The 27,872-nt window shown below is 38.8% G+C and overlaps 1 protein-coding gene across 2 annotated transcripts in view; it reads right to left on the reverse strand.

Annotated features, from left to right (window-relative positions):
* ELOVL2 (ELOVL fatty acid elongase 2) overlaps nucleotides 1-27,872 on the reverse strand; it is a 65,580-nt gene that overhangs the window by 30,872 nt on the left and 6,836 nt on the right. For both annotated transcript variants that reach the window (XM_030817290.1, XM_030817289.1), the window contains exon 2: nucleotides 2,110-2,173. In XM_030817290.1, coding sequence (XP_030673150.1) covers nucleotides 2,110-2,173 — 64 coding nt within the window. The remainder of the gene's footprint in view (nucleotides 1-2,109; nucleotides 2,174-27,872) is intronic.

A 27,872-nucleotide genomic window follows, 5' to 3' on the forward strand; every position in this document is an offset into this window, starting at 1 on the left:
CCTTTCTACCCACTAGAACTGTAAGGGAGAGAACGTAGTAAAAGTAGGTTAGAAGATAAAGATATTCTGCCCTGCCTACCCCACAGAGTCATCAGGAGGTTAAATGGAAAAAGCAAAAAAAACTATGTGAAAGGATTTTTTCAAAGCTGTATAGAATCAGTATCATTATATTAAAACTATATAGTCATGCATTTGGAACAGTTAATAGAGCCCACGGAGAAAATGGAGAATGGCCTAAATACTCGAGTGATTGTTTAAAGATCCGAGAAACAGGAAAACCTCCTCATTCCTTGCTCTCTCACTCCTCCAATAGGGCCGAGGAAATAACTTGTAGAGAACTAAGGACTTTCCACAGTTCTGTGAGCCAGTAAGGTCCAAGTAAAATGAAACCTTCTGTCTAGAATTCATTCATTCATTTGGAAAATATACAGTGCTGAAAATGTTCCCAGAACTGTAGTAAACCCTGGAGATAAATGGTGAGTGAAACAGCCAGGGTTCCTGCCCTCCTGGGAGAAATCGCTGTTGGTAATAATGAAGTATCTGAAGGAAGTAAACAAGGGTTGAAACAGAATGATGAGGACCACAGCAGACCCCTCTGGATGCCTGAGCCTGCAGATACTCCCAAACCCTGTAGGTACCATGCTTTTTCCTGTGCATATATACTATGGAAAAGTCTATAAATTAGGCACAGTAAGAGATTATAATAATATACTATAAGAAAAGTTAGGTGAATGTGGTCATCTCTCTATCTGAAAATATCTTACTGCATTGTGCTCCCCTATTTTTGGACCATGGTTGACCACAGGTAACTGGAACTGCAGAAAGCGAAACTGCTGCTAAGGGGGGACTACTGTACCTTAGAGAGGCAAAGCCCAACTGAAAAGGCAACGTTGAAGCTGACACCTCAAGTGTGACAGGAACTGACTCATCTGGAGGGAGGGGTAGGAGATCCTAGGGAGGAATTCCAGGCTCAAGGAATAGCACGTAAAAGAATTTTACATATTTGCAGAATTAAAAGATGGCTTGAGCAGCTGTATGAAAGCCAGTGAGGACAATGGATACTGACTGAGTTGGAGAGGTTGCTGGGGTTAGACAGCCCAAGGGTGCGCAGTCCATGATAAGAAGTTTGGTTTTTACCTGAGAGCAGTGGGATGACATTGATGAGTTTTAAGCTACAGTACCATGCAATATGACTTAGGTCTTTAGAATATCATTCCAGCTGACACTGAATAAATGACTGGAAGGGGGCAAGAGTGGAAGAGGGGAGACCTGTTAGGAGGCCACTGCAGTACAGTAAGTGACTGGTGATGAAGGAAGGATGGAGAGATGTCTAAGCTCATCATACCTATGGGCCCTGGGCAGAGAAAGCGCACACATTTTTTTTTTTTTTTTTTTTTTTTTTTTTGAGACAGAGTCTCACTCTGTTGCCCAGGCTGGAGTATAGTGGAGCCATCTTGGCTCACTGCAAACTCTGCCTCCCGGGTTCAAGCGATTCTCCTGCCTCAGCCTCCTGAGTAGCTAGGATTACAGGCGCAAGCAACTACGCCCAGCTAATTTTTGTATTTTTAGTAGAGACGGGGTTTCACCATGTTGGTCAGGCTGGTTTTGAACTCCTGACCTCATGATCCGCCCACCTCAGCCTCCCAAAGTGCTGGGATTACAGGCATGAGCCTCCACGCCCAGCCAGCGCACACATCTTTAAAGGGAATTTATCAAGGCGTCTAAGGGCAGAAATGTCACATATAACTAGCATGTGAGAAAGGTGGAAGATGAATGGGCAGTGGAGACGAAACAAGAAAGCAGCATAGTTTAGAAGGAAAGTTACAACCCAGCTTTGTAGCCAGACAGACACTGGAGGAAAGCATTGCATTTCATTCTATCTCTGCTTCCTGCTCCCAGAACTTCTTTAATCCCAGGAGAGGCTGAGCAGGAGGAGAAATGGGATGTTCTGGACATTCTGGAAGGATATCAAAGTTGAGGAAGTTAAGTTTCTAAATATTAAGTACCTTACTATTTCCAAGACCCCAGAAATAACATAATCCCTTTCTATACGTAAATGGTGTTCTTCCTGTGTTCCTTCCACGTTAAGTTCTCAAGTAATTCACTGACCTCGCGGTCCAAACATATTGTCCAAAAAAGTATTGATTTCATCATCAAAGGCCTTCAGATGCTCCTAAAAAGAGAAAGAAAAAATGATTTAAGTGGTTTTTTCTTCTTTTTTTGAAACTGTCAAAACAAGCCACTACCAACAACATGTAATTGAGAGACTCTCCAAGGGTCCCAGCTTCAAGGACTTTTGACTGCAAAGACTTAAGGAAAGAGGACAGTAAATGCATCCTCACCTTTCACAAGCCTGTAAAGATTCGGAAGGAAACAATTCCTCTTATTTCCTTAGGCAAGAGGAGTCCTAGAGAACAGGCTTGGTGCATTTAAACACTGAAGGGTTGGCCGGGCGCCGTGGCTCACACCTGTAATCCCAGCACTTTGGGAGGCCAAGGCGGGCGGATCACGAGGTCAGGAGATCGACACCATCCTGGCTAACATGGTGAAACCCCGTCACTACTAAAAATACAAAAAAAATTAGCTGGGTGTGGTGGCAGGTGCCTGTAGTCCCAGCTACTTGGGAGGCTGAGGCAGGAGAATGGCGTGAACCCGGGAGGTGGAGCTTGCAGTGAGCCGAGATCACGCCACCTCACACCAGCCTGGGCGACACAGAGCGAGACTCTGTCTCAAAAAAAAAAAAAAAGAAAAAGAACAAAAACAAAAAAAAACATTGAAGGGTTATTGACCTAAATTCCATTTATCTCTAAAATGCTTATAGGCAAAGCTGTTCCATAAGCAACTTCCCTTGTTACAATAACAGTTGTGGGTAGGCAATAGAGAACGTCTGTTTCCACAAAATATATTAATAAATCCAGTTTTTAAATGAAAATTCAGGCTGAATTGTATTCCGTAAAACTGAATCTAAAACTAAGTAGGACTTGTTTTTCAAGTAAGGAGCATTACAGCTATTTTTTCTATTTATGTTTTGTTTGTTTTCAAACTATTTCTTACACATTAACATCTACTTTATATTACTATAAATAGTGCCACTTGGGTACACCCGATTAATTATTGTCACTTTCACTGGATTCAGGTGGGAGCCGGAATACTGCCAGCTTGGTCTGCTCTCACGCGGCTCAAAATACCCGTTCAGGTGTTTCCCAGCCCCGCCACAGAGGTCTACAGCACCTCCTCAAGCAACCAGAGGAGAAGTCAGAACATTACCAGTATTTCCAGGAACAGAATCTCTGCTGGGGATTTGGGGCCAGCGGGTTGGTCCCTGACTGTGAGTGAGCTAAGCATGACAGCCTCGGGAAGTTGATATGGGGCACGCATTACATTCAGCTCACTCTCAAAAAAAGTTGTAAGTGCCAAAACAGATGATTAATTTGCTGGCATCTGAAAAAGAGGAGCGGCATGTTTGGTGCCTGGCACGTATCTTGGACCTATTCCTTATTTGTGACTCTGATCCTGAGAGAAATTTCAAGGAAACGTATGTCTTCAGGAACTTCAGAAAGGTTGGGAAAGAGGATGAAGATTATGACTAACATTTACTGGCACCTACTATTGCTGGCCAGCATATAAGGAACTTTATTTTCATTATTTCATAATATCTTTATAAAAAATATCTGGGCTAAACCAAGCCTGAACATTTTTAAACAGTATGTTCATCTTTGTTTCCACGTAGGGCATCTCAGGAGGCCCCCAGATGTGAGAAAGGTCAGTTACCTGAGATCTCAGTGTGACAGAATATGATCTGTGTTGCTTTAGAATGGGGGCAGATCTGACCAGAGGCCTCTTAGTCTTGAGCAAAGAATGTTTACCTCACAAATGTACTCACCATCATAACAAATGCCAATGAAGTCTTTCTTCCATTGCTGCACCCACAAACAAATGTTTAAACTGTTTCAGCTTGTTTGCTAAGGTTCAAAATCCATTTTCCAACATTTGTGGAGCTAAGAAAACGCTAAAGGTCACAAAGCCCATATTATTTCTATATTGCAAAAATTTAGTCACAGTGGAAGAAGGGCAGAAACAAAAGTAAAACAAGGGAAGACATGGAGAACAGAAAAGGAAAGAGATGAATAAAAGAGGCATTCCATTCCTTTATTCATTAATTTATTGATTCATTAACCAATTATTTGAGGATTTTATATACTAGCACTGTTAAATGCTGAAAAATAAAGTCAAATGAGATGTGGTCCTTATCTTCACAAAGTTTTTAGTCGAGAGAGAGTAATACACAAATAAATAAAAAATTACAGTACCAGTGTCTTAAATATTACAAGAGATGTGCTATAAAGGATAGAGAAACATACTTTAATTTAGATCTCTTAAAAAGTAAAGGCTTCTTGGAAGAGATAATAATGCTGCGGCTGAATTTTGAAAGACTGGAGACATTTTCCAGATGGAGAAGGAAAGAAAGAACACATCAGAAAGAAAGATTAACATAGAGAAAACACATTTAGGCATGACTCCCTTGGGAAATGTTTTTATGGCCAGGGTCTCTAGTGACCTATCTGACAGGCAGAACCATAGCCAATGCTGGGAAAGTCAGAAACCTGATAAAAATTCTCTCTTTATTTCTGGGTTACTTAATACAGTTAGTAAGGAAGTAGTCTAAAAAGGCAATGATGAGATGAGGTGATGTCAGGGGAACAAACCGAGGTTTACACTGGAATAGTAAAACATAGCATAAGCACAGAGAGGTTTGCAGTGTTAGTGAACTGGGGTGAGATTAGGAAGGCTAACCGGGCAGGGCTTGGGCCAGGAAGTCCTAGCTGCACACTAGATTCTGTATGTAAATGTCAAGTGTGCTGGACAATGTCTGAAGATTAACACCAACTTAGGAGCAGAGAAAAAGCAGCAAACTCCATGCATTTCATTAACACATTTTTGAAAAGCATTCATGTACATAACACTTTGTCATACATATGAAGGAAAAGGAGACAGAGTAATTGACTGAAAAGTTTATGCACAAATTGGGAAAGTGAGACATGGAAAGTCAAACAGCAAACAACCGAGAGGAGGAGGACACACAGAACTGCCACACGACAGAAGATACAGGCGTGAGGACACAGGATGGGTTTTTCAAGATGGTTAGAATTGGGTGGATTAGAAGAAAGGAACAGTACAGCCCTCAGACCTGAGCGAGAGGAACTGGCCTGAGCTCCACGCTTTCAAGGCCCCCTTCTGGTCATCCTTGGACATGTCCCTCCACAAAGCAAAAAAAAAAAAATCCTTTGAGCCAAGGGATCATGCCTCTCTATGGCCACAACTTCCCCCCTCCAGATGACATTTCAAGTTCCCCAGGCCACAGAATTCTCTGCCAAATAACCCTGGATCCACTTTCCAGAACAACTCCTTGCCCTTACAAGAAAGTCTGTGTTTAATGACTTGGAATTCAATTTGTGGCTGTGTACAGCAAACATGAGAAGAATGGAAAGATTGGTAGCAAGGAGAGCCTTGTTTAACTCTAGACCCCTGGTTACTTACCACAGTTGGTAGGAATGTAAAATGGTACAACCACTTTGCAAAACAGTTCGGTAGTTTGGTAAAAACATAAACACACACCTACCATATGATCCAGTTTTCCACTCCCAGGTATTCATCCAAGAGAAAAGAAAGCATATTCCCACGCAAAGACTTGAACGCAAATATTCATAGCAATTTTATTTGTAATTGCTAAAAAGCAGAAACTCCCAAATGTCCATCAACAGGTGACAAATTGTGTATAGCCATACAGTAAATACTACTCAGCAATATAAAGGAATGAACAATTGAGGTACACACAACATGGATGTATCTCAAAATTATTCTGCATGAAAAACTACACAAAAATTACATACTGTATGTTTCCATTTATATGAAATTCTAGCAAATATCTTGTAGTGACAGAGAGCAGATCAGTGGTTGGTTAGGGACTGCAGAAGAGACCAGAATAGCCTTCAAAAACAAGGGCTAAATAAGGACATATTCATATATGCCTAAGTGAGAGAATCTGTAACCAGCAGAACTGCACTACATAGTATGCTAAAGATGCTCTTTATGCCAAAGGGAAATGACTCCATATGGAAAGTAAAAGTTGCAGAAAAGACTCAAGGCAACCAAAAATGGATCTATGAAATTGAAGGGCCATATTCTGAGCACCCCAGAGCAAGCTGGCCTCCCCTACCTCATCACACCACTGTTACAGCCAGCAGCACCAGCACCACCTCTAACGCCACGTCCATCGCCACCACCAGGAATCAGTGTGGCCTAATACCCAGGGATGCCCTGGACCTGTCCCTTCTATTGGCAGTAAGTACACCACTTGGAGGTGGTAGGGATCCATGTAAGGCAGTCTCACTGGACTGACGTCTTACAGAAATCTGAGAGGGTCTTCTTGGCCGTGGAATGTGCAGTTCCTACTGCTGGTAGACTGGCTCACCATACACGCCTGCCTTCTGTGGGTAGGTGGGAAACAGGAGAGCCCAGAAGGGCACACTTCTTGGGCACACATTTTTGCCACCCTGATGCTGACTGGGACTTCCACCCATCCCTAACTCTATCAGTTGGAGGTCAGCACAAACCAGGGCATCTCAAATGGGAGGGCATTTCCCAGTTGGCTCTTAAAGGTTTAAGTCTGTGATCACTGCTTTATCCTCAAAACCCTGATGGCCAGATTTTCTTCAGCGAAGCCTGCCTTGCAATCAGAATCACTGCCGCCATGATTAAGGGCCATTTTACAGAAGCTGAGGCAGGAAGCAAGGCAGAAATGAACTCCACCATAAAATTCTACCTGCGCTTTCTCTGGTCTCTAAAGGATAGGACTCTTGATTCCATTTTATTCTTTCCTTTCTTTTCTTCCTTTAATTTCCTTTTCCCCTCTATTTCCTTCTTCCTTTTTCCCCTTCTCCCTTCCTTTTTCACTCATTCCTTCTTTACCTTCCTTTTTAAAATTTACATTTTAGGCATTTTCTGTTTTTTGGTATTTGTCTACCATGGGCATTGTGTTGTATAAAAATCCAGTGATTCAAGATCTTGATGTTTGCCCTGTTTTGTTGATACAGTTTTATAGAACATTTTAAAGACACATTCGATGAGAACAGCTATTTTCTACCACCAACTCACTGCTTTTTAAAATTAGCAAAAACCATTAAGATCACAAAACACACCGTTTGAAACATAGCATCCAAAAAGACTTTGTCTTTTCTTTTTTTAATGTACATTTCAGAGTAAACTAAATGTGAAGTATCCAATGACAACAAGTCAGGAAATGGGATCTAATCAGCTTAGGAATGAATAGATTTCGTACTAACCTAACACAATTCTAACGACTTCCCAGGAACCTCAAGGTCAAGGCTGAGCTGTACAGAACTGAGAGAAGAGGAGGTGTTATCTCCTTTCAGGGGCAAGGGAAACAGACTAGAGTCACACAGTGAGTCCTCTCCATTGTTCCCATAGCTCAGGGTGGCCTTCAAATGTTGAAACCACTTTTGGTAATTCCTGGGGGGATTATTCCCAGCCAGTCTCTCATGTATTTGAAGAAACTAAATGTGTTCACCTTTGTGAATGAAACTAGGTTTAGAAGATGGATAAGAGTGGACATACAAAAATGCATAAAATTATTTGGCTGTCATGCAGCTGACTTCACACAATATGTATCTGTGCACATTTTACACCGACACCCCTAAACTGCCTTTTCAGGGCCTATCCACTCATCATCCCTACCTCCCGACTACTATTCTCTGGAGGGAGTAATGAGCTAAGTTGGAGGGTGAGGGTAGACAATGGGTAGAAAAATCTTTTATGTATGGGAACTCTAAATTGTTATTATGTATTTTAGTAATATCATAAGGCTGAAACTGTCTACCTTAGGTTCTACAGAATCTGACGATCATTTCTAACATCTTAGAAATGAGATGTTAATAAGCTAACCCTCATGGGGAGTAATACTGGCAACTGTTTATTAAACACTTAGTATGTGTCAGGCACCTGATACATACCCTCTATGGTTGTCACAATAACCTTGCAAGTTGGGTATCTTTCCCAATTTACAGATGTGGAAATTGAGACTGCAGACTCAAGAGTGGTGCTGTCAGGTGAGACTTGAACTACAATGAATCAGTGTTTTTCAACCTTCAGACTGAAGGGTTTCAGAGCTTGGATAGCGGAGAACGATCTCTGCGGATCTCACGCCCCTTTCTTGTGCTGTGGTATCTCAGGATACCACAAAGCCAAGAGTGGGTGATTTTATTTGCATCCAAGGTAGCCCTGAGGCTACAGGACAGTCCTATTCAATTAAGGTGATAAAAGGACTTTAAGAACGGAACTATTGCTGCAGTTTGGTTATGCTCCATTTCCCGCATATGGCTCTGTGTTTTATTCAGAGTCTGGCCAAATGGTAACTCCTTACATATCTCCCCATCATCTCAAGGGCCTAGTTACCAAAGAAGAGGGAAGCATCTGCTTGTGGCATCCTGGCCTGTGGTGCAGTCATTCACCATCCCCTGACCTGCTCTATTTTTTCTTTAAAGCACGTATTACCCAGACTTTCACTGGCCTGTTAATTTGTGTATTGTCTGGGTCCTCCACTAAAATCTAAGCTCCAGTTAGCCCCAATTCCAAGAACAATGCCTGGCACATAATGGGCACTTAATATTTATTGAATGAATTAATCAAATGCTCATTCTTCTGAACCTTTACAATACTCACATGAGATCTATTTCATATACTTCGCATTCCTAGTTATATTTTCATACACATGATCTGGTTTTCAGTGTGTTTTGAAACAGCCTTAACATTCTTAACTCCCAGTTAATTCTCAGGGTCAACGGGATCCAATTTTATTTTTTAAATTTCTTTTTGGAATTTTTCTTCCAGAGAACACAGAAAAAAATTGCCTATATATTTTTAAAGTAGAATCAAATTTATTCTCTCTTGCAATTAACATGAATAGAATGAACCCTTTTATAAGTCTATGATACATTATGGGATCTTAGTGATCTCATTTTTTTCTATAATTTAAAACTATTTTAAAACTATAATTTGAAAATAGAAAAAATTTTTCTATTTAGTCATCCTAGGAATTATCACTACTTATCAATAATTCCAACCTATACTAAAAAATGTGAAAAGGTAATAATGGTATTGCCTAGGACAATGCAAGAGTCAAATAAGCCACCACGATTGCCTCATCTTTTACTTTTCTAATTTCTTTACCAAACTATTGCATCATGCTTCAAGAACATACACAAGAAGTCTGGAGACACCATCTTTATGGACTTTTTAAAGCTTTCATTGAACACAGTTGAGGGTTCAGAATTTTTCAGGTTCTTAAACTTTAATGTTCGTAATTCACCTGGGGATCTTATTAACGTACAGGTTCTCATTCAATTGTTCTAGATGAGCTTTGAGTTTGCATTTCTAACAAGCTCCCAGGTGATACTGAAGCTGCTGGGCTAAAGGTCACATTTTGAGTAGCAACAATTAGACCATACAGAGGCTCTTGAAATTGGTTTAGATTATAATTAGAGGATTGATTTTTTTACATGTTTCTATTACAAAAATACCAAGTCCTTGCTTACTTTCTACAAATCAACCAAGTATTTCATTATCTATCTATCCAATAAAATTCAAACTTGTTTATACTTATTATATAACCATCAATTTCAAAGCATTTAGTAATTAGTGGGCTATACAAATCCACTTAGATAGTATTCATATTGTTCCAAACAGAAATAAAATCTCTGGGCTACTTGTATTTTACCTTATATTTGCTGTACCTGAATACAGTATTCTGAAAGTGGCCTGCTTAGGGAAGGGTACAAAGAGGTTTGTGCCTTCTTGATCGGGATATTATACTTCTGTTACAGTTATCATAAGATTGCATTCAGACACTGCATCAGCTAGTCCTTGCCAACAAACATCACCAGGTTATTTTCATGTTAACTACTGCTGAAATCAAGTCTTACATTCTAAACCTCTATAACACATTTTTAAAATTTAAATGCAATTTAAAATTTTTATCCCTATTGAATATTTCTTCATTTCAGCCTCACCATCACATGCTGACAACATTAGTCCGAATTCCTAAATATAGACATTTTTTCCCTCCAGGTTTAGTATATTTTAAAATTTTGGCACCTTTATTCAAATTACTAATAAGTTAAATAAACTAGGTAAAAGAAGAAAAGCCTCAAAGAATTCCTATAGTTTCCTAAGCCTTAGAGAATGCTTTCCTGTAAGAAAGAAAATCAGAGTGGAAACAAGCTTTGCTTTCTGGTATTTGATTTAGAGAAATAAATTGTTTACAAACTCCAATCTACTTGCCTATGCATGTTTGTACAAGTACATATACACCTAAGACAAATGTCAAAGAGCACACATCAAACTGTTAACAGTGACTACTGCTGGGGAGGCAAGGAGAATAGTGGGCATGGGGAGAAGGAAAAGGGAGGGACTCTTTACTCTGTATATGTCTCTATCGTTTTAGTTTAGTATTTTGTGTGTTTTTTGTTGTTGTTGTTTTTTGTTTTTTTGACAGTCTCGCTTCTTTGCCAGGCTGGAGTGCAGTGGTGCGATCTCAGCTCACTGCAACCTCCGCCTCCTGTGTTCAAGCGATTCTCCCGCCTCAGCCTTCTGAGTAGCTAAGAATACAGGTGTGCACCACCACGCCTGGCTAATTTTTGTATATTTAGTAGAGACGAGGTTTCACCATGTTGGCCAAGCTGGTTTCGAACTCCTGACCTCAGGTGAGCCACCTGCCTTGGCCTCCCAAAGTGCTGGGATTACAGGTGTGAGCCACCAGGCCCAGCTTGTATCATTTTACTTTTTAACAACAAATCATTATCAATATATTAATTGTATAATTAAAATACTACAACTAAAAACTAAGGAAAACACTGTTAGCAAAATGACTTATAGAGGAAAGTTGTACAAGTTCCTCCTTAAGTCTTAAAAAAAAATCAGTTTCCAATGGGTTGGTTTCTTCCTATCCACTTGAAATAAAAGGTGAGAGAAATGAGATGATAATCATGATATAAAATGACTAAAAAGTATGACCCTGTTTGAGAAATTCTTGACTAAGTGAAAAGTAACTTAAATTTTCATCAAATATGTATTATTTTATATTGATACAAACAGATTAATGATAACAGTAATCAACCCAACTTTCTATAGTAATTGGCAATAAGTGTTTGGACAAATCTTGAAGTTCACATTACATATGCTAAGCTACCAGAATCCAACTATCTTCAAAACATCAGTAAAGCCAGTCACTGTCTAATATTTCCATATGGGTCTTTCCCAGGTGCTCAGGGAAGGGGTACAGGAGGGTCCTGTAGCTCTTCAGTTACTCCATTCTGCTTTATCTGCTAACACACCTCAGAGGAATAAGATGACTTCAACCCCACAGTCAGAGAAGGATTTTATTCAACCCAAACAAACCCAGGAGGGGCCTCCCTCAGTGCATGTGCAGTAGTCTGTCCTGAGTGTTGGTCAGACTGCCATGTGTTAACAGTAAAACAGCATTTTTATCCCTAGTAGGTTAAATTTATACAAAAATCAAAGCTCTAAAGCAAGCATGGTCCAGTGACAAACTCATTATTTTGATCATTAAAAGTGCGGTTACTGTCACTATTATCAATGTTTAAATATGATGGAACTAATACAGTACAGAGCGCAGCGGAAGGAAAAGTCCACCTCAGTGAACTGTGCTATAATAGTTTGGATGTATACACTATGCCTCTTAACCTCAATTCCTTGGTATCCAGCTGTATGTTACAAGACGAACTAGCATTCTTATCTGACATACAATCTGAAGAACTTTTAAAAATTAAACAATTGCTATTAACTCCTTTGGCAGACTGGGCCAGAATGTGCTGACCTCCACACACTTTGCTAAGTCTCTGCTCCTTCCAAACCCTCAGATGTCCTCTTTGTTCCAGGCATATCTAATTACTTGGAGTTCTTCCAACACACCCTGTTCTCTCCGCATGTGCCATGCATGTGTTCTTCCTTCTGCCTGGATATGCCTCCTAACTCTATGCTGGTTTTCCCTGGTCCCTCGTTCTCCCAAACTAGTCAAGATTTTCTTTGCCTGGCACACATTTGAGCTCTCAATAAGCATTTGTGAAAAGCGTCTTTTATTGAACAAGTAACAGAATCACACCAGGAATGGGGCTAGAAAACCTCAAGTGTCCACTTTTGACCTCTTTTTCCTTTGACAACACTCTTCTTCAGGTTCAGAGGGGTGTCAGAACTGTATGCGTATTAATATATATTTGGCAAGCAAAGAGTGTAGGAGAGTAGGAAGAGAGAACAGAGACAAGGAGAAAGCTTTGGGAAAGTATCACTATTTTAAAGCAGAGAGATATTGAGGCAGCAATAATACTAAAAATATACACACCATGACTCAGGAGAAACCAACTAGTAAAACCCAAAACCTTTTTATTTTAGACTTTTAAGAGGTAAATACCAAGGTTTAAAAAATTATTAATATCATTAATATCTTTTAAACAGCAGTTTTCTAGTGTGTTATAGGGCTTGTGTGCATTCGTTCATCTGTTTCATCTGCACATGGTGGCTGGTGCTGCTGGCTCACCTTTTGGCTTCAGAATCCTCTGCAAACTGGCAGGACAGTCCCCTTTGCATGAGAACCTGAGCTACGATTGAGAGGGAGCTCATCCTAAGGAGGTGCGTTGGTGGAGTGTCAGATGCTGACAGGGCTGTCTCAGTAACAAAGCACTAACTGAAAGTGAGAGGAGTAAAGTAATGTTAAGTGTAACAGGGAGTCTGTCGCTTGGGACTCTTCATGGCTCCGTTCCCCAGGGGTCCCAGGGAGAGAGAGGCTGTGATGAAATAGGATGTACTCACATAAAACACTGGGGGTGCCCTTGGAGTGCTTGTGATCTCTCTACCAGAACAGAAAAGAGGAGAAAGGTATTCTCAACTTTTCCAAAGAATGCTGCGTGGAGTGTGTTACCTGCAAGCCTCCTGTGTCAGAAGTTGTGTCCAGCTAAACAAGAATCGGTGTCCAGCAGAGTCTGGGACACCTGGTATGAACAGCAGTGAGTACTGCCAAGTACTGCGCTCAGCAGGCAGCCGGCACTCCACACATGCAGGGCTCGGTGGTCAGTGGATATTGGGGGTCTTACCCAGCAGAGAGGGGCCTGAGCAAGAGACGAGGACTACCCCACAGATGGCATGAAAAAGACCAGAATCACTCACAATCAATCCCGGGAGAACTCTTGAAAAAACTCTCTGGGTATAGGTATGTGTGTACGTCAACGGTGAAGAACAGGTGCAGGGAATTTGTGAGGAGCTGGGGAAAGAACTGGTGAAACATAAATTATATACACACAAAAAATTTTGAGTTTGCCACTCAGCTGTGTATCACTGGTGCACAGAATGGTGCTTGGTTATCAGAAATAACTATATCTTATTGGTTAAGCTTCTGAAATAGATTTTAAACATTTAATATATATTTATGAAGCTTAAATGACTTGTGAATTAATTCACTGGCTACACAGAAATGTACCAACTTTAAGGAAACTCACTTTACTAAATAATGACTATAATAAATAGTCTCTTCTTAATAATGACTATACTAGTTTCTTTCCAGTCATTTTTCAAGTTATGGCCTTCTCTCCAAGAGTATGGAAATAAAATCCAAACACATACTTGTAACATTCTGATCTCATTAGAATATATAAAATAACTTGTTTTAATTTCAAGTGAATAAAATGAAATCTGCCAAAGCTTCAATTTCATAATTAGAAATAAAATTATTCAGTGATTCAATGCTGAGTATGTCTGAAACAGAAAACAGTGCTGCTAAGTTTGCAGTTCAAGATATTTGTAATGATTATTACAACTTCTTCTTCCACAGGAAGTGGTGAGTGAATATAAAACTCCTTGGAGATTTCATCTAAAGCCAGATATCTGTATTCAGGACACCTTGGAACTGTACCAGTTTCTGGATTTGGGAACATGGGGAAGAATAAAACTCTTTCACAATTAAGAGCAGCAATGAAAGGAGATTCTGTCTGTGTGTGCTCTGGTTATCAAGTACTGACCAGAGGGGAAGCAGGTTGGCTATTCTGCATGCACAAGTGGTATCCTTTTGAATATGAAAACAAAGGAAAGCTTTTAATGATTTCTTGGAAAAATATGGGCCAAATTTTATTTCTAATTTTTTAGGCAACAATCACATCTAAATTATTTCTATGTATTTCTCTATATTCTGAAAATATCTACAGTATTTTGATGTATTTATGGTAATCAAAAGGATTATTATTTTACTGCTAATACTGAGCAAGAGACAATCTGTGAGTCATCTGGACAGACTATTTTATATTTTCCTTCTTTTAAGCTATAAAACCAACCAATATGGGGATTTATTGAGCAATTCAGATTCCATGCCTGCTGAATGAAATCTTCAGCACATGCTTTTTTGTTTGGCAGGACTTTACCACCAAAGTGACGGTGATCTGCCCTTCACTGCATCCTCTTTTCTAGGAGATAAAGGAAAATTCATACCTCTCCCTTCGCATTTAAATCTGAATAATGTCAAATCGAGTACCATTAGGAGGAAAATAAATCACTAAAAAGAAAAATGCAGCCTGAGCTGTGTGAGCAAAAAAATTGGAAAAACACTATACTTGGCCTCTATGATGGTTAGAGTATTACAAACTAATTTTAGATAACTGAATTTCCTGTTAGTTTAAGCATCTTCTAGGATATCCTTGTAATTCACCTTAATTCATTCATCACTGTTCAATCATCAGCCCAACATAGTCTCCAAATATAGACCTGATGAATAAAGACAGACAACTCTATGGAGGGAGGGAAGAAAGAGGTGAAGAGTATTATCTATTTTACAGTTGACGAGAGGCAAAAGACGAAGTTATTTATTACAAGCTATACACCATGTGTGGCTAAGCCAATGCCTTTGCCAAAATGTTGAGTCAAAATAAAGAAAATTATGTAAGTGTAAGCCTCTGGCCCCCATTTTAAAATTGGCATTGTGTCACACACAATCTTCTCTCCAGGTTCTTCTTGGATATTGTTTTGAATCCTGCTAAATGAACACTTTTATGAAATACTACTATCCTTTTTCTTATTGATAAATCATTTATATCCAATGGCCAATAGTACCTTATAATATGAAATGTTCCTTAAGTAAATATAATCATTTTAATATTCCTATTATTAGGTATCTAGACACCACTATTTTTTGTATTACAGGACAAAAGTGTATACATATATTCTCTAAGTACTTAGTATTACTGAATAAAATCATCTCCAAGGCTCCTTCCAGCTCTCAGTTTTAAAGAGACAATGATAATGAGTCTCTTTATTCTCCCATCATTCCTATTCTTTCCTCTCCTGCTTTCTTCTACATTCTTGAAGCCAGTAGGCAGAGTGCCAGATTCATACAAAAAGTAAGAACTGGCTCTACAGTATTGTTGACCAAATATCAGCAATCAGCAAACATGAAATTATTACAGATTCTGAAACAAAAAGTACAAATTTCTCAAAAGTAACCTTAACCTAAAATGGCTTTTTTGGAAAGCAGGTTGGTTAATTGGAGGAAAGGTATGGTGAGTTTGTTCCTAACCTCAACGGACAAATTTGTTTGGATTTCCCATGTATATGTTTGAGAGAAACTGTTTCTTTCTGAAACTTTCTACTGTATCTGTATTTCAGGAAACTCAGAGAGAAGGGATAGATTACTGCCCAACACACAACCTTGGAAACTGAAGACTTCAGTGGCCTTATTAGCAGAATTTGCAGTGTGCAACAGTAGCACAAAGCAATGTTTTTGTAGGGGCAATGGCGTATCTCAAATTCTAGCAGCCACTGACCTCTAACACCATTCCTTGCAGAGAAAAATTCATATTTCCTCAGTTTTCTTTAAAGTGCTAAGTAACAGCAGATTCAAGCCCTCCCCCTCAGGTTCCCACTCTCCATCCCTGCTGCCAACCCTGACAGCCAGCCCATTCTTTGCCTGTAAAAGAATTTTGAAACCACTACTAAAAATAAGAATATAAAACAAAATAAACAAGTATGCTAATTTTTTTAGTTTCATATATGGCACCAATGTCTAAAGTATGTAAAACTGATACATAATTTGGAAATGAACTGGGCAGACAGAACTGAAATCAGTAAAATTGAAATCTGCAGCCTTTTAATACTGAGTGATTTCTGTTTGGTAAGTTGAGTTACTTCAGGCATTTCACTCATTCAACAATTTTTTTGTTCAAAAGTCTTCTTTTGAATGTTTTTCTTCAGTGTAACTTCTAGTAGTTTTAAAATGAACAAATGCGTATTTGAAACAATTATAAGTGTATCATAAAAATTAAAACAAAGTTAGAAAAGCACACCCATTCAAAGCCATACAAATACTTGTAAAAGATTTATAGTCTTTTTACTTCCAACCTATAAAAGAAAAAGGGTCAGTTCAGTACTCTAATGGGTAGTGGCTCTGGGTAGCGAAGTGGGGTGGTGAGAAACATTCCTGAGTTTTCTAAGCAGATAAGCCATCAAGTTTTCAGGACAGTGAAGTGGAAGTAGCGACTGCAAGAGCCGGTTATGACAGCGTGGCTTCCCCTTTGCTAGTGCTAGCAGCCTGATGAGTGGTTCTAACTGTCCCTCAAAGGGCAGCCAAAATTAATCTCCAGAGAAGACTTAAGGTATCCTGGTCTGATTCCATAAAAATAAGTGTGTATTGAGTTTAGATGTATTAGAAAAGTTAAAGAAGGAGATGTTAGACTATGAATTTTTTTCCATTGTCTTTAAAAGGAGAAAGTCCCGCCAACTCTTTTGCACAGCCTTAAAATAGCCATGGTTGAAAATGCAAATGGCTTCTGTAACCAGCAAGTAGTAGTGCCGTTTGGGTCAGGCTGTGCTAGGCTGCCAAAATACAGGTGGGCAGCATGTGGCAGGAAATCCTTTTGTGATCCTTCTGGGCTATAACAGGAGAGGCAAGCAGACTCTTGCATGTTAATCCTGGACATGGGGGTGAAGTGTTGTACTACAGACATCCAGGACAGCCACCAAGAAACTGTTTCTTAGCCTCCTTTGTTTCACTCGATTAACTAGGAGTTGTAGGGAAACTGAAGCTGTTTATTAGCACTTTTGTCATTTGTCTTCTTCCATTTGTCTTTGTCCACACTCTTACCTCATACTAAAAGGCCTCTAGCTTTTATGTATGCAGCATATGGAATAGAATAACAGGATTTATTGCCGTCTGTGGATCATAGCCTGATTTCTTCATATAAACCTTACATAGCTATATGGAGTATTATTTATATCTAATAGATTAACTATCCTTACATAGAGATTTCTTTTAAAATATTTAATTGACAAAAATTGTATATATTTATAGTGCACATGATGTGAAATATGCATACAGTGTGGAATGGTGAAATCAAGCTAATTAACACATCCATTACCTCACATCCTTATTATTTTTTGTAGTGAGAACACTTAACTACAATCACTATGTTGTTCGATATATCTCGAACTTATTCTTCTTGTCTAATGGAAATTTTGTATCCTTTGACCAACAAGAGACTTATATCTTTAGATAAAATAATATTTTAAAAGTTTTGGTGTAAGTGCTTCTCACTTCTTAAGCTTACCGTCTTATGTTTTATGAAAAATAACTTTAAAAGTATAGTATAAATCAACATCGACTTTTACTATAGAAATTCACTTCCCATCACACAGCCTTGTAAAGGCTCCAGAATGAGCTCTGCATGGTCCAGAGTCTTTTGTTAGGAACAGAAATTAGCTCGGAAACAAGTGACTTTTTTTTAAACCTCAGATGAGTAGGAGCAGCTTATTGGCTCTCGTCATAGGGGAGAGTCACGGACTTTTTAACTTTCCACCCAAAGCTGGAAATAATTGGTTTCTACAATAATTCTCATAGAAATTTACCCACCTTACTGGAAAGACTTCTTACTACTCTGTAAGGTAGCACATTCCATTTTAAAAATGTTTCTTGTTTTTAGAAAGTCCTACTTTATTTTGTGCTAAAAATCTTTCCCCATTCAACTGTTACCCATAAATCCTAATTCTTTCCTCTGGAGTTCAACAAAACTAGTACTATTTTTCCTCCACACGAGAGCCCTTCAGATATTTGATTAGAGATATTAATTCACCCCCTGCTTTCACCTTTCCTAGGCAAGCAGCCTCAGGAAATTCAACTTATCCCATTCTCCTCTCCCTGCCCTTCTCTGCTTTACTATGTGGACTGACTGACCTTTCCTACTTTCCACAAGCACTAACTGAATATCTACTAGGCATTAGGCATTAGACACATGCCCATCCATATAAACGACATGAGCTCCAGACTCCCACCTTCTTCAGCATTCTTTCTAAATTGATTCCAGTTTGTCAACATTTCTCTTTCAATAGAGCCCTCAGAAGTGAACATTTTCAGAATGTGGTAGAACTATTATCTTTCTTACTCTGAACACCGTATTTCTCTTGGTATACCCAATTCCTTTTGCCTGAGCTTTGCTATTTTCCCCAATGCCATTCCTCCAAATGGGTCTAATTTGGAAGTTTTTTGGGAAAAAAATATCTACACACATGGGTTTCTCTTCTTTTCCATCAAGCAACTGATGACATAGAGTTCCTCTATAACTATGTGTAAGTTGCTTTGGTTATAGGATGTCTTTTCCTCCTTGGAGATTTGGTTTCTAGCTTTAGATCTGGATATAACATTTTAGTGCCATAATAGATTAAGTCATCCTAGAACACTGGTATGCCTCATTTGCTGTGGCTGGGAAGGTAAGCCATTGCTTGACTTACATCCTGTTAATCTGACTCTTTAGTTTGGCCACTTTATAGAGATTCTGCCATTGACTAGACGCAGGTGTGGACAAACAGGCTGATCTGTGGTTGGATGGCTTCCGTCCAGAGAAACTGTCTGCATCAGAAAAGGATATTGCCTCCACGTGGAAGAATGGTTATGGGCTTTCTTTTTTACCTATTGATTGGTTTATAAGGAAAAAAATTAAATTATCCCACATTACCTACCCCACAGCGGCCATGAAAGCTTGCTTTTTATGGTATTTTTTTTCACTTTAAAATAATTTATCAAGAATTTCCTAATTGCCAGTTCAGAGTTGCCCCCTCTATCACTGATTTCTTCATTATAAAACCTAAAAATGATAGCAATAATAGTAATGCATTTATTATAAATAGCTAGAATGTGTTTATTAGATACCAGCCATTGTACTGGGCACATTATATCCTATTATCTTACTATGACTTCATTTAGTTCTCGAAACTACTCTGTAAGGCAGGTATGTTTATCCCCCCTTGACGGATCAGGAAAATGAGACTGAGAGGTAAAGCAACTTGCCTGATTTCATAGAGCTAGTAAATGAGACTGTAGCATCTTCTTGTCACTCATTCATGGGGTGATTATTTTTAATCAGTCCTGAGTATGGTTCAGGGTGGGGCATCACTTAAAGCTATGGTTAAAAGAGGTTGCATGAGCCTGGGCAACATGGCAAAACTTCATCTCTACAAAAAAAAAAAAAAAAAAAAAAAATAGCTGAGAGTGTTAGCACACACCTGTAGTCCTAGCTATCCAGGAGGCTGAGATGCAAGAATTACTTGAACCTGGGAGGCGGAAGCTGTAGGGAGACAAGATCGCGCCACTGCACTTCAGCCTGGGCGACAGAGGGAGATCTCAAAAAAAAAAAAAAAAAAAAAAAAAAGAGGTAGCCTGGCATTTCAGTGTGGTTCACTGCAAAGAACAGGAGTTTTACGGCAGGTTCTAGTCTTGGCTCTGACACTAAGTAGCTGCATGACTTTGGGCCAAAGGTTATCTTTGAACGATATCTTCATTCTCCATAAAATGAGAATAATTATCCTAACTTCACAGTGTGGTTGTGAAGACTCAATGATTTCATACTTGTAAAAGCATCTATGACAGGCCTGTACACAGAGTAGAAGTTGAATAGATAGTCACTGATTCAGTGTTCTGCATTTTCAAATCCCAATGCAGGGGCATACTGTCGTAGCCTCACAACTCCCACTGTATCAGGCTTGGATAATCTAAGGGAAGTGACATCGTATAGCAGAAACGTTCCTTCATTAATCAGTGCTTGTCTCAAGAGTGATGTCTTTTTAAAGAAAAATCAGAAGAGAAAAGTGCAGTGGTATAAAAAGGAGAATAACAAAATTCCAGTTTGGGGTTTACCATTGTTGACTGGTTGACAGTCAACCTAACTATTCTCAAAGGTCAATTAGTTTTTGTGGGAAAAGAGAAACACTGAGAGGACACTGCATGCAGTGGGTTCGAACCCTTTCACAACTGACTTACAAGTAGGAAACAAATATTTACGGTGTGCAATTTGAGTAAAAATGCTCTCCTTATTCCTTTATGCTCACTGCCCAGCTTGCCTCAGTTTCCCTATTTGTAAAGAGGGAATGGCAGTACCAACTCCCAGGGTTGCTGTGGGGATATGGGAATACAGTAAAGGTTCTTATGACAATGCTGGGACATAGTAAGAATTTAATAAATGTAATTGGTTGCAGCTATTGTTGGTATTTGGTTATTCTCTCTCTTTCCACACGAGAAAATACGCTTATCCCTTTCACTGATGGTAAGAATGAGAAACACAAATTTCTATTAATACAACTTGTCCTTTAGTTCTCTAAAACTGCATGGATGTGGAGTCTGACCTGGTAAGGCCTTTTAGATGCCAATTCAGTCAGCCAAGAAGGAAGGATTAAGGTCTAAGAAAACAATAGAAGGCCCTCCGGCCCTGTAGCTCATCTGTCCTAGATGTGCTATTCTTAACAGACCTTTGATCTGGGACTCTAATGCAGATCCCAGATCCTTATTTTTAACTTGGGGAAAAAGTGTAAAGGTATGAAAAAGTAGAGAATAATAAAATAGACATATCTCTTGTGAATCTTAAAATTGTGTCATATTTGCTTCAATTTTTTGTTGTTGTTGTTGAGATGGAGTCTCGCTCTGTCACCCAGGCTGGAGTGCAGTGGCTTGATCTTGGCTCACTGCAAGCTCTGCCTCCTGGGTTCACGCCATTCTCCTGCCTCAGCCTCCCGAGTAGCTGGGAATACAGGCACGCCACTACGCCCGGCTAATTTTTTTGTATTTTTAGTAGAGACGGGGTTTCACTGTGTTAGCCAGAATGGTCTCGATCTCCTGACCTTGTGATCTGCCTGTCTCAGCCTCCCAAAGTGCTGGGATTACAGGCGTGAGCCACCGTGCCCGGCCATTCAAATCTTTTTAAACTAATTTAAATAAACATGTACTGGGTACTGAGAAATGAAACACAAATGATAAAGTTCTCACTCCCTTTGTACACCTCCCCAATCCTGTGTCCCCTGTTCATTCATCAGATATAACTGCTGTAATCAACTTGATGTCAAGCCTTCCAGTCCATGGTTTTATATATTTACATGCAGATATTCACAAGCAAAAATAGTTTTGTACGTTTTAAGGATTTATATGCACTATAACGTAGCACACTTATCTTTCTGCAGCTTGTTCTGTCATTCAACATTTTTTTTTTTGAGATCTATTCATGTTGACACGGCAGCTCTGGTTCATTCACTGTAACTGTTGTATAGTATTCCATCTTATGAATATTCCATATTGTCATTTATCCACTTCCTTACTAATGGATATATTCAGTTATTTCCAATTTTTCTGCTATTACAAAAAATGCTGCTTTATACAAATCTCCTTATGTTTATTAATGAGAATTTGGGAATAAATCTCTGTGGAATTGCTACATTGGGGAATACATTTTTATTTGAAAACTACCACAAACCTCTAAAAATATATGGAACTTGCTACTGTCAGAATTGTTAAATTTTGCCAAGTTCATGATCTGACATGGTTTTAATTTGCAATTCCTTATTACTACTGAAGTTGTGTATGTCTTTAAATATTTATTGGCTATGCAGGTTTCCTCTTCAGTGAGCTGCCATTAAATAACCTTTACCCATGTCTCTAATGGATGGCTTGTCTTCTGTTTATTGATTTATAAAGAGTCATTTGCACATTCCTAGTGCTAATCTTTTGTTATATACACTACAAATAACTTGTCCTCCTTTAAAAAGAAAAAATCTGTATGGTGTCTTCTGTCATCTCAAAATTTTCAAACTTTGATGTGGTCAAATGTCACTTTTTATGATTTGTGTTTAATCTTGCTTAATAATTATTCCTGCCGTAACCTCTATTTTCTAAGTCTCAAAGCTTAATTTTTCTTTAGGTTTTTAAATGATCTGAATTTATTTTTGCATAGTTATCAGATAGAGATCTAATTTTATTTTGTCCCATATGAAAGGCCATTTGTCCCAACATCATTCCTCAAACAGTCCTTTCCACACTCACTTGTAATGTTACTCCTCTCTTACAGCAAGTTCCCATATCTGCACCAGACTTTCTCCTTTGGCCTCACTAATCTGGTTGTCTATTCCAAACTTTCTGCATCACTACAGCAAATCACAGATGTTTTCCTTTTGTACGTATCAATGAACTAAAAGTCAAAGACTTGGGCTCTGGTTTCTAGTCGGCTACAGACATGCAGAGAAGTTACTTTTTCTGTGCTTCAGTTTTGTCATCCATATCATGTAGAGTTTATTCTATTTTTCCACCTGGCTCCTGCACAAGGTTAAGATCTTACCTATGAAAGAACTTCAAGGCCATAAGAAAAGTTGTTCCATCATATTATTAAATAGCGGAACATATTCTCCTAATGGCTGACAAAATTAATTTTCACATCTTTTTACACAATTTGGATGTTTCCTATACAAAAAAAAAAAAAAAGTAGAGGAGACTAGGATAGGGCCTCTATAGGGTCACATAAATTTAGGTTTAATCCTTAGCTTTTTCTACTCTATGTACTAAACCATGGACAAATCCTGGAAATTTAGTTGCACATGCCACATATTTTCCAATGGAAAAAGGATAATCAAATATTCCTCAAACAATTACAAAATACAGTCATCCTCTGTATGCATGAATTCTGCATCTGTGGATTCAGCCAATCACTTACTAGTTTATGACTCTGAATGAAACAATCTCTCTAAGTCTCAGTTTCTTCAAACATGGGAGAGTCACTTTACACGCCTGTTCATTTATCAGACAAGTATTATTTGAGCATCTACTGTCTGCAGGTACCTTTCTAGTGCTGAAGTTACAGCAATAAAGAAGTTCTTGCCCTTACAGAGTTTATATTGCAGTAAGGGAGACAGATAATACACAAGTAAACAAAGATAAACAAGTAACTAATAACATGCAACTGAGATGATGCCCTGAAAGTGTTCTATAAATGTAAACATACAAACATATGGTATTCTAACTTACTATCATTAGGAATGTGGTAGAAAGTTCCTCTGAAGTTGACCACAAATTAGAGGTGTAATTATTTTATTTTATTTGAAATAAGCTGGTAGGGAATCAAGCCATACCAGAGACCCAGAAACTTCATTCCATTTGGTTCCAAGTACTCCTCTAGCCTTTTCTTCAACCAGTCCCTTACTCAGTAAACTTCACTCCAGCCAGGCTGGTCTATTTACTGCCCCTAAATGTCTACCTATCTTAGCCTCTTCTAACATTCTCCCCTCCTAGATGACACAAAGTCTATTCTCCACTTATTTAGTTTTTTACTCCTACACTATTTAAGTGTATTAAGTCTAGGCAATTTTCACTATTTCCAAACTGACCGAAAAAAAGTTAAAAAAGAAGTTATGTGCATATATGCATTCTTTTCCTCATTATTTCCAACACAATACATGAATCCAATGTACTTAGGATTTTCTGATGTATTTAGGATTTTCGTAACTGAAATAATGAGAATCTAATGTGTACGACAGAGGATGAAAGACATATTTTCTTGAGGGTAAATTTTTAGGGGTTAAGGCTTTAGGTTAAGCACTGCTAAGGAGCTCAAGACAGGCAATTTGATGTAGGTGGTTGGGCAAATAGCTAAGGTTTAATCTGATTATGTAGAGCTCTTAAGATTTTCTAAAGTTGTGTTTCAAATCAATGAAACAGTTTTCAAAAAACATTCAGTTTTATGAGTGCATAAGTGAGAACTATTCAATAAGAAAAATTGTTTTGAAACAAGCATATAGTTAAGATTTTCAATTTTCACTGATTACTCTAATAAAACTCATGTAACCCAAAGAGGAAGAAACAAAAATCAGAGAATAAAACCTTTATCACTTTTTTTATCCTCCCAGAAGAAAAATCCTTAATGTCAAAACTAAAATCCATCATGACAGGAATATGAGAATTTTTAAAAATGTAAATACATGTGGATTAATCAAGATTGTTTTATAAAAATCTCTATTCCAGGCACAGAGAAAAAAGTTAGGATTGTAAAGACAAACATGATTAAGTTTCTGTGGGTAGCAGCCACCAGTTTTGAGTGTTTATTATCAGGGAATCTTCACTATGTGTAAGTATACATATTTTATCGATGAGAACACTGATATGCAAATGACTAAACAATTAGTAAGAGTGGAGTAGGGAAATGAATCCAGGAGTGTGTGGTTAAAGAGAGAATTTTTCAGAAGCTGGCAATATGAAAATAAGTGGAAAGAAGTGACATATTAGTCCAGCCCCTTTATAACTTCCCTATCCAGTCTCTCCCAGCCCTGTATATTATGAAAATAAGATTAATCTTCCTAAATGATATTTTCATCGACTCCCCATTTCAAAAGCCTAATTGTTCTCTATTACCTACAAAATCTAGAAGAAACTTCTTAGCCTCAAATTCAAGACTCTTTAAAATTTGACTTCTCTCTCCTAGCATAAATCCCATTATCCTGTTGGTCCACAAACCTCACACATTTAAAAAACACTTACTGCCAGGTGTGGTGGCTCACGCCTGTAATCCCAGCACTTTGGGAGGCTGAGGTGGGTGGATCACTTGAGGTCTGGAGTTCGACAACAGCCTGGCCCACATGGTGAAACCCCATCTCTACTAAAAATACAAAAATTAGCTGGGCATGGTGGCACACACCTGTAGTCCCAGCTACTATGGAGGGTGAGGCAGGAGAATCGCTCGAACTCAGGAGGTAGAGGTTGCAATGAGCTGAGATTGCGCCACTGCACTCCAGCCTGGGTGACAGAGTGAGACTCTGTCTCAAAAAACAAATAAATAAATAAATAAAAAACAAAAAGCACTTATTAGGGCTAAACGTGGTGGCTCAGGCCTGTAATCCCAGCACTTTGGGAGGCTGAGGCAGGTGGATCACCTGAGGTTTGGAGTTTGAAACCAACCTGGCCAACATGGTGAAACCCAGTCTCTACCAAAAATACAAAAATTAGCCAAGCGTGGTGGCATGCGCCTGTAATCCCAGCTACTCTGGAGGCTGAGGCAGGAGAATCACTTGAATCCAGGAGGTGGAGGTTGCAGTGAGCCGAAATCACACCACTGCACTCTAGCCTGGGTGACAAAGCGAGACTCTGTCTCTAAATAAATAAATAAATAAAATAATAATTAAAAACACTTATTGAGCACCTAATCTGTGCTAGGCTCTGTGAAAACAGCCTTGTCCATAAATTGCTCAGAGTACAGTGTTCCATAAATATATTTGTGTTACTACCTTCCGGGGCCTTCACCCAGTTATTTCTCCTAAATGGACTGTTCTGTTCTATCCTATATTCCTTCCTTCCCCACATACCAAAATCCAACCCCTTCATGAAGCATACAAAAAACAATTTTGCTAGAAGTTGTTCCCATTCATTTGGACCCCTAGAGCATAAGATTTCAAATTTGTGTGCACTTGATTGTTGGTATACAGATCCCTAGGCCCCTCCTCAGAGATTGTCATTGTGTAGGTCCAACTTCACCTAGCCTAGGAATGTGCATTTAAATATATCTGTCAGATTCCTAGGTCCATGCTCCTTCTATCCATCCTTTCACACAATCGGTTTCATCATTTCCTCCTCTCACTGAACTGACTGCTGAGTACTGTGGTGTCACACAGACATAGCCTTGATCTCAGCTTTATTAATCCCAGTGATGTTGGCTCTTTAGTTACCAGCTACCTCTTGGTCCTGAACACATTCTTGCCATGATAAAGAATAAAAGTTACCTATGCTGTAGGGTCTAGATTTTTTTTGTCATAATATTACTAGTCGCATTATTAGACTAAGTCTTTCTATTGGATGGAATGGCACATGGACACGGAGGCACATTTACTGGACTGAGTGGTCCAAACACTGCTGACTTGTGAAGTATGCCTGCACTGGAAGAGACAAAGGAATCTCTTTTTGTACTACAGATTTCATGAAGCAGGGGCTGTCTTTTATATTTAAATTGACAGTGCTTACACACTGCCTCTAATTGAGCAGTACTGAGCACGTGCTGAATGAATGAACAATGAGTGTATCTAATCAAAAAAATGACTGAGGCAATGTATTTGCATGTCTCCTTGAGAGCAATTTTAAAGAGTATGTATTCAACGTAGAGAGCATATTTCTTTCCTTCAAAAGGAGAACAAATGCAAAATATTAATTCAAAAGTTTACACTAAGGACTTAAGACTGTTACAGACATATGTTCTGTCTTAAACGAAGCAAGTACTGATGAGATTAGTGTTACGAAATGTATTAAAATAGGGTGTTTCTGCATACTTTTAAAATTGTAAACAGAAAGTGATTATGAGATACTAAACCTAATTTACAAAAAGAACATGATAGCATTTTAGTAGCAGTGGCAGGACTTTAAAGGGTTTGATGTCATAACCCTGCTATTTTTTAACAGAGAAACATGGCTTCCAAGATATAGTGAAGCCAGTGTGGTTGCTTTGTATTTATGAGTTTGATGCAGACTTCAGGCAGTAAATCTCAAAATGACTTGTGATGTATGCCATTTTTTTTTTTTAGGAGTCTGAACACAGAAAAGGCCAAAGGAAAGGGGGCATTCTCTTCCTTACAAAGGAATAACAATTCCCCGGGCTCTGGAGATTGAGATGTGAAATAGCTCACATGTACCATTTCGACTGTGTTGCCCCAGAGGAAAGCACAGCCAACTGAGTATTTTTCTGACATCCCAAAGCACCCTCTTCAGCATAAATTCACCACTGACACTAGAACAGTCATGAAATCTGCATTTCCAAAAGCCAAGGAAGCTACAGATCCAAGAGAATGTCTTCCCTGTAACAATTTCAGGAAAGCTTCCAGAATGGGAGCAGAAAGGATCAAGGTATTGGCTTCCTCTTTGTCCCAGCATGCCTTGGAGAGCACTCTGCATAGACCTTCCAGAGACAAAATAGAACATCAGTTGTTCAGAACTGAATTTTCAGGAAAATTGAAAATAGCCTAATTTTACTTTTGCCTTATGGACATATTCTGTTTTCTTCTTTCAAGGCATAATTTTTTTTTTTTTTTTTTGAGGAGGGAGAGAGATGGAGAGAAGGAGAGAGAGAAGGAGATGGGGAGAGAGAAACAAAGGAGGCAGAGAAGTAGAGAGAGAAAAGGAAGAGAGGCAGAGAGGGAAAGAGACAGGCAGAGAAGGAGAAAGTCAGAGAGGGAGAGAGGGAGAGAAGGAGAGAGACAGAGGAGGCAGAGAGGGAGAGAGAGACGGCATGAGTTAACTTTTAATCTAACTCCTCAGTGTAATGGTCAATAAGCTCTTTGACCCTGCCAAAGAAAAAAAAGGCTCCTCCCCATTGTCATAATGTGTATTAAACTCCAAGATCTCATTAACCAAATTCTGCTTAGTCACGTGGAAAATTCAACAGATTTAAATCTTTAAAGTATTGGAAATAAAACCAAACAGTAAATACTCATATATGATATCAAAATTTTTGTGTAAAGCTACTGCTGTT

Source organism: Nomascus leucogenys, chromosome 8 (assembly GCF_006542625.1).
Source record: "Nomascus leucogenys isolate Asia chromosome 8, Asia_NLE_v1, whole genome shotgun sequence".
Taxonomy (NCBI): Eukaryota; Metazoa; Chordata; class Mammalia; order Primates; family Hylobatidae; genus Nomascus; species Nomascus leucogenys.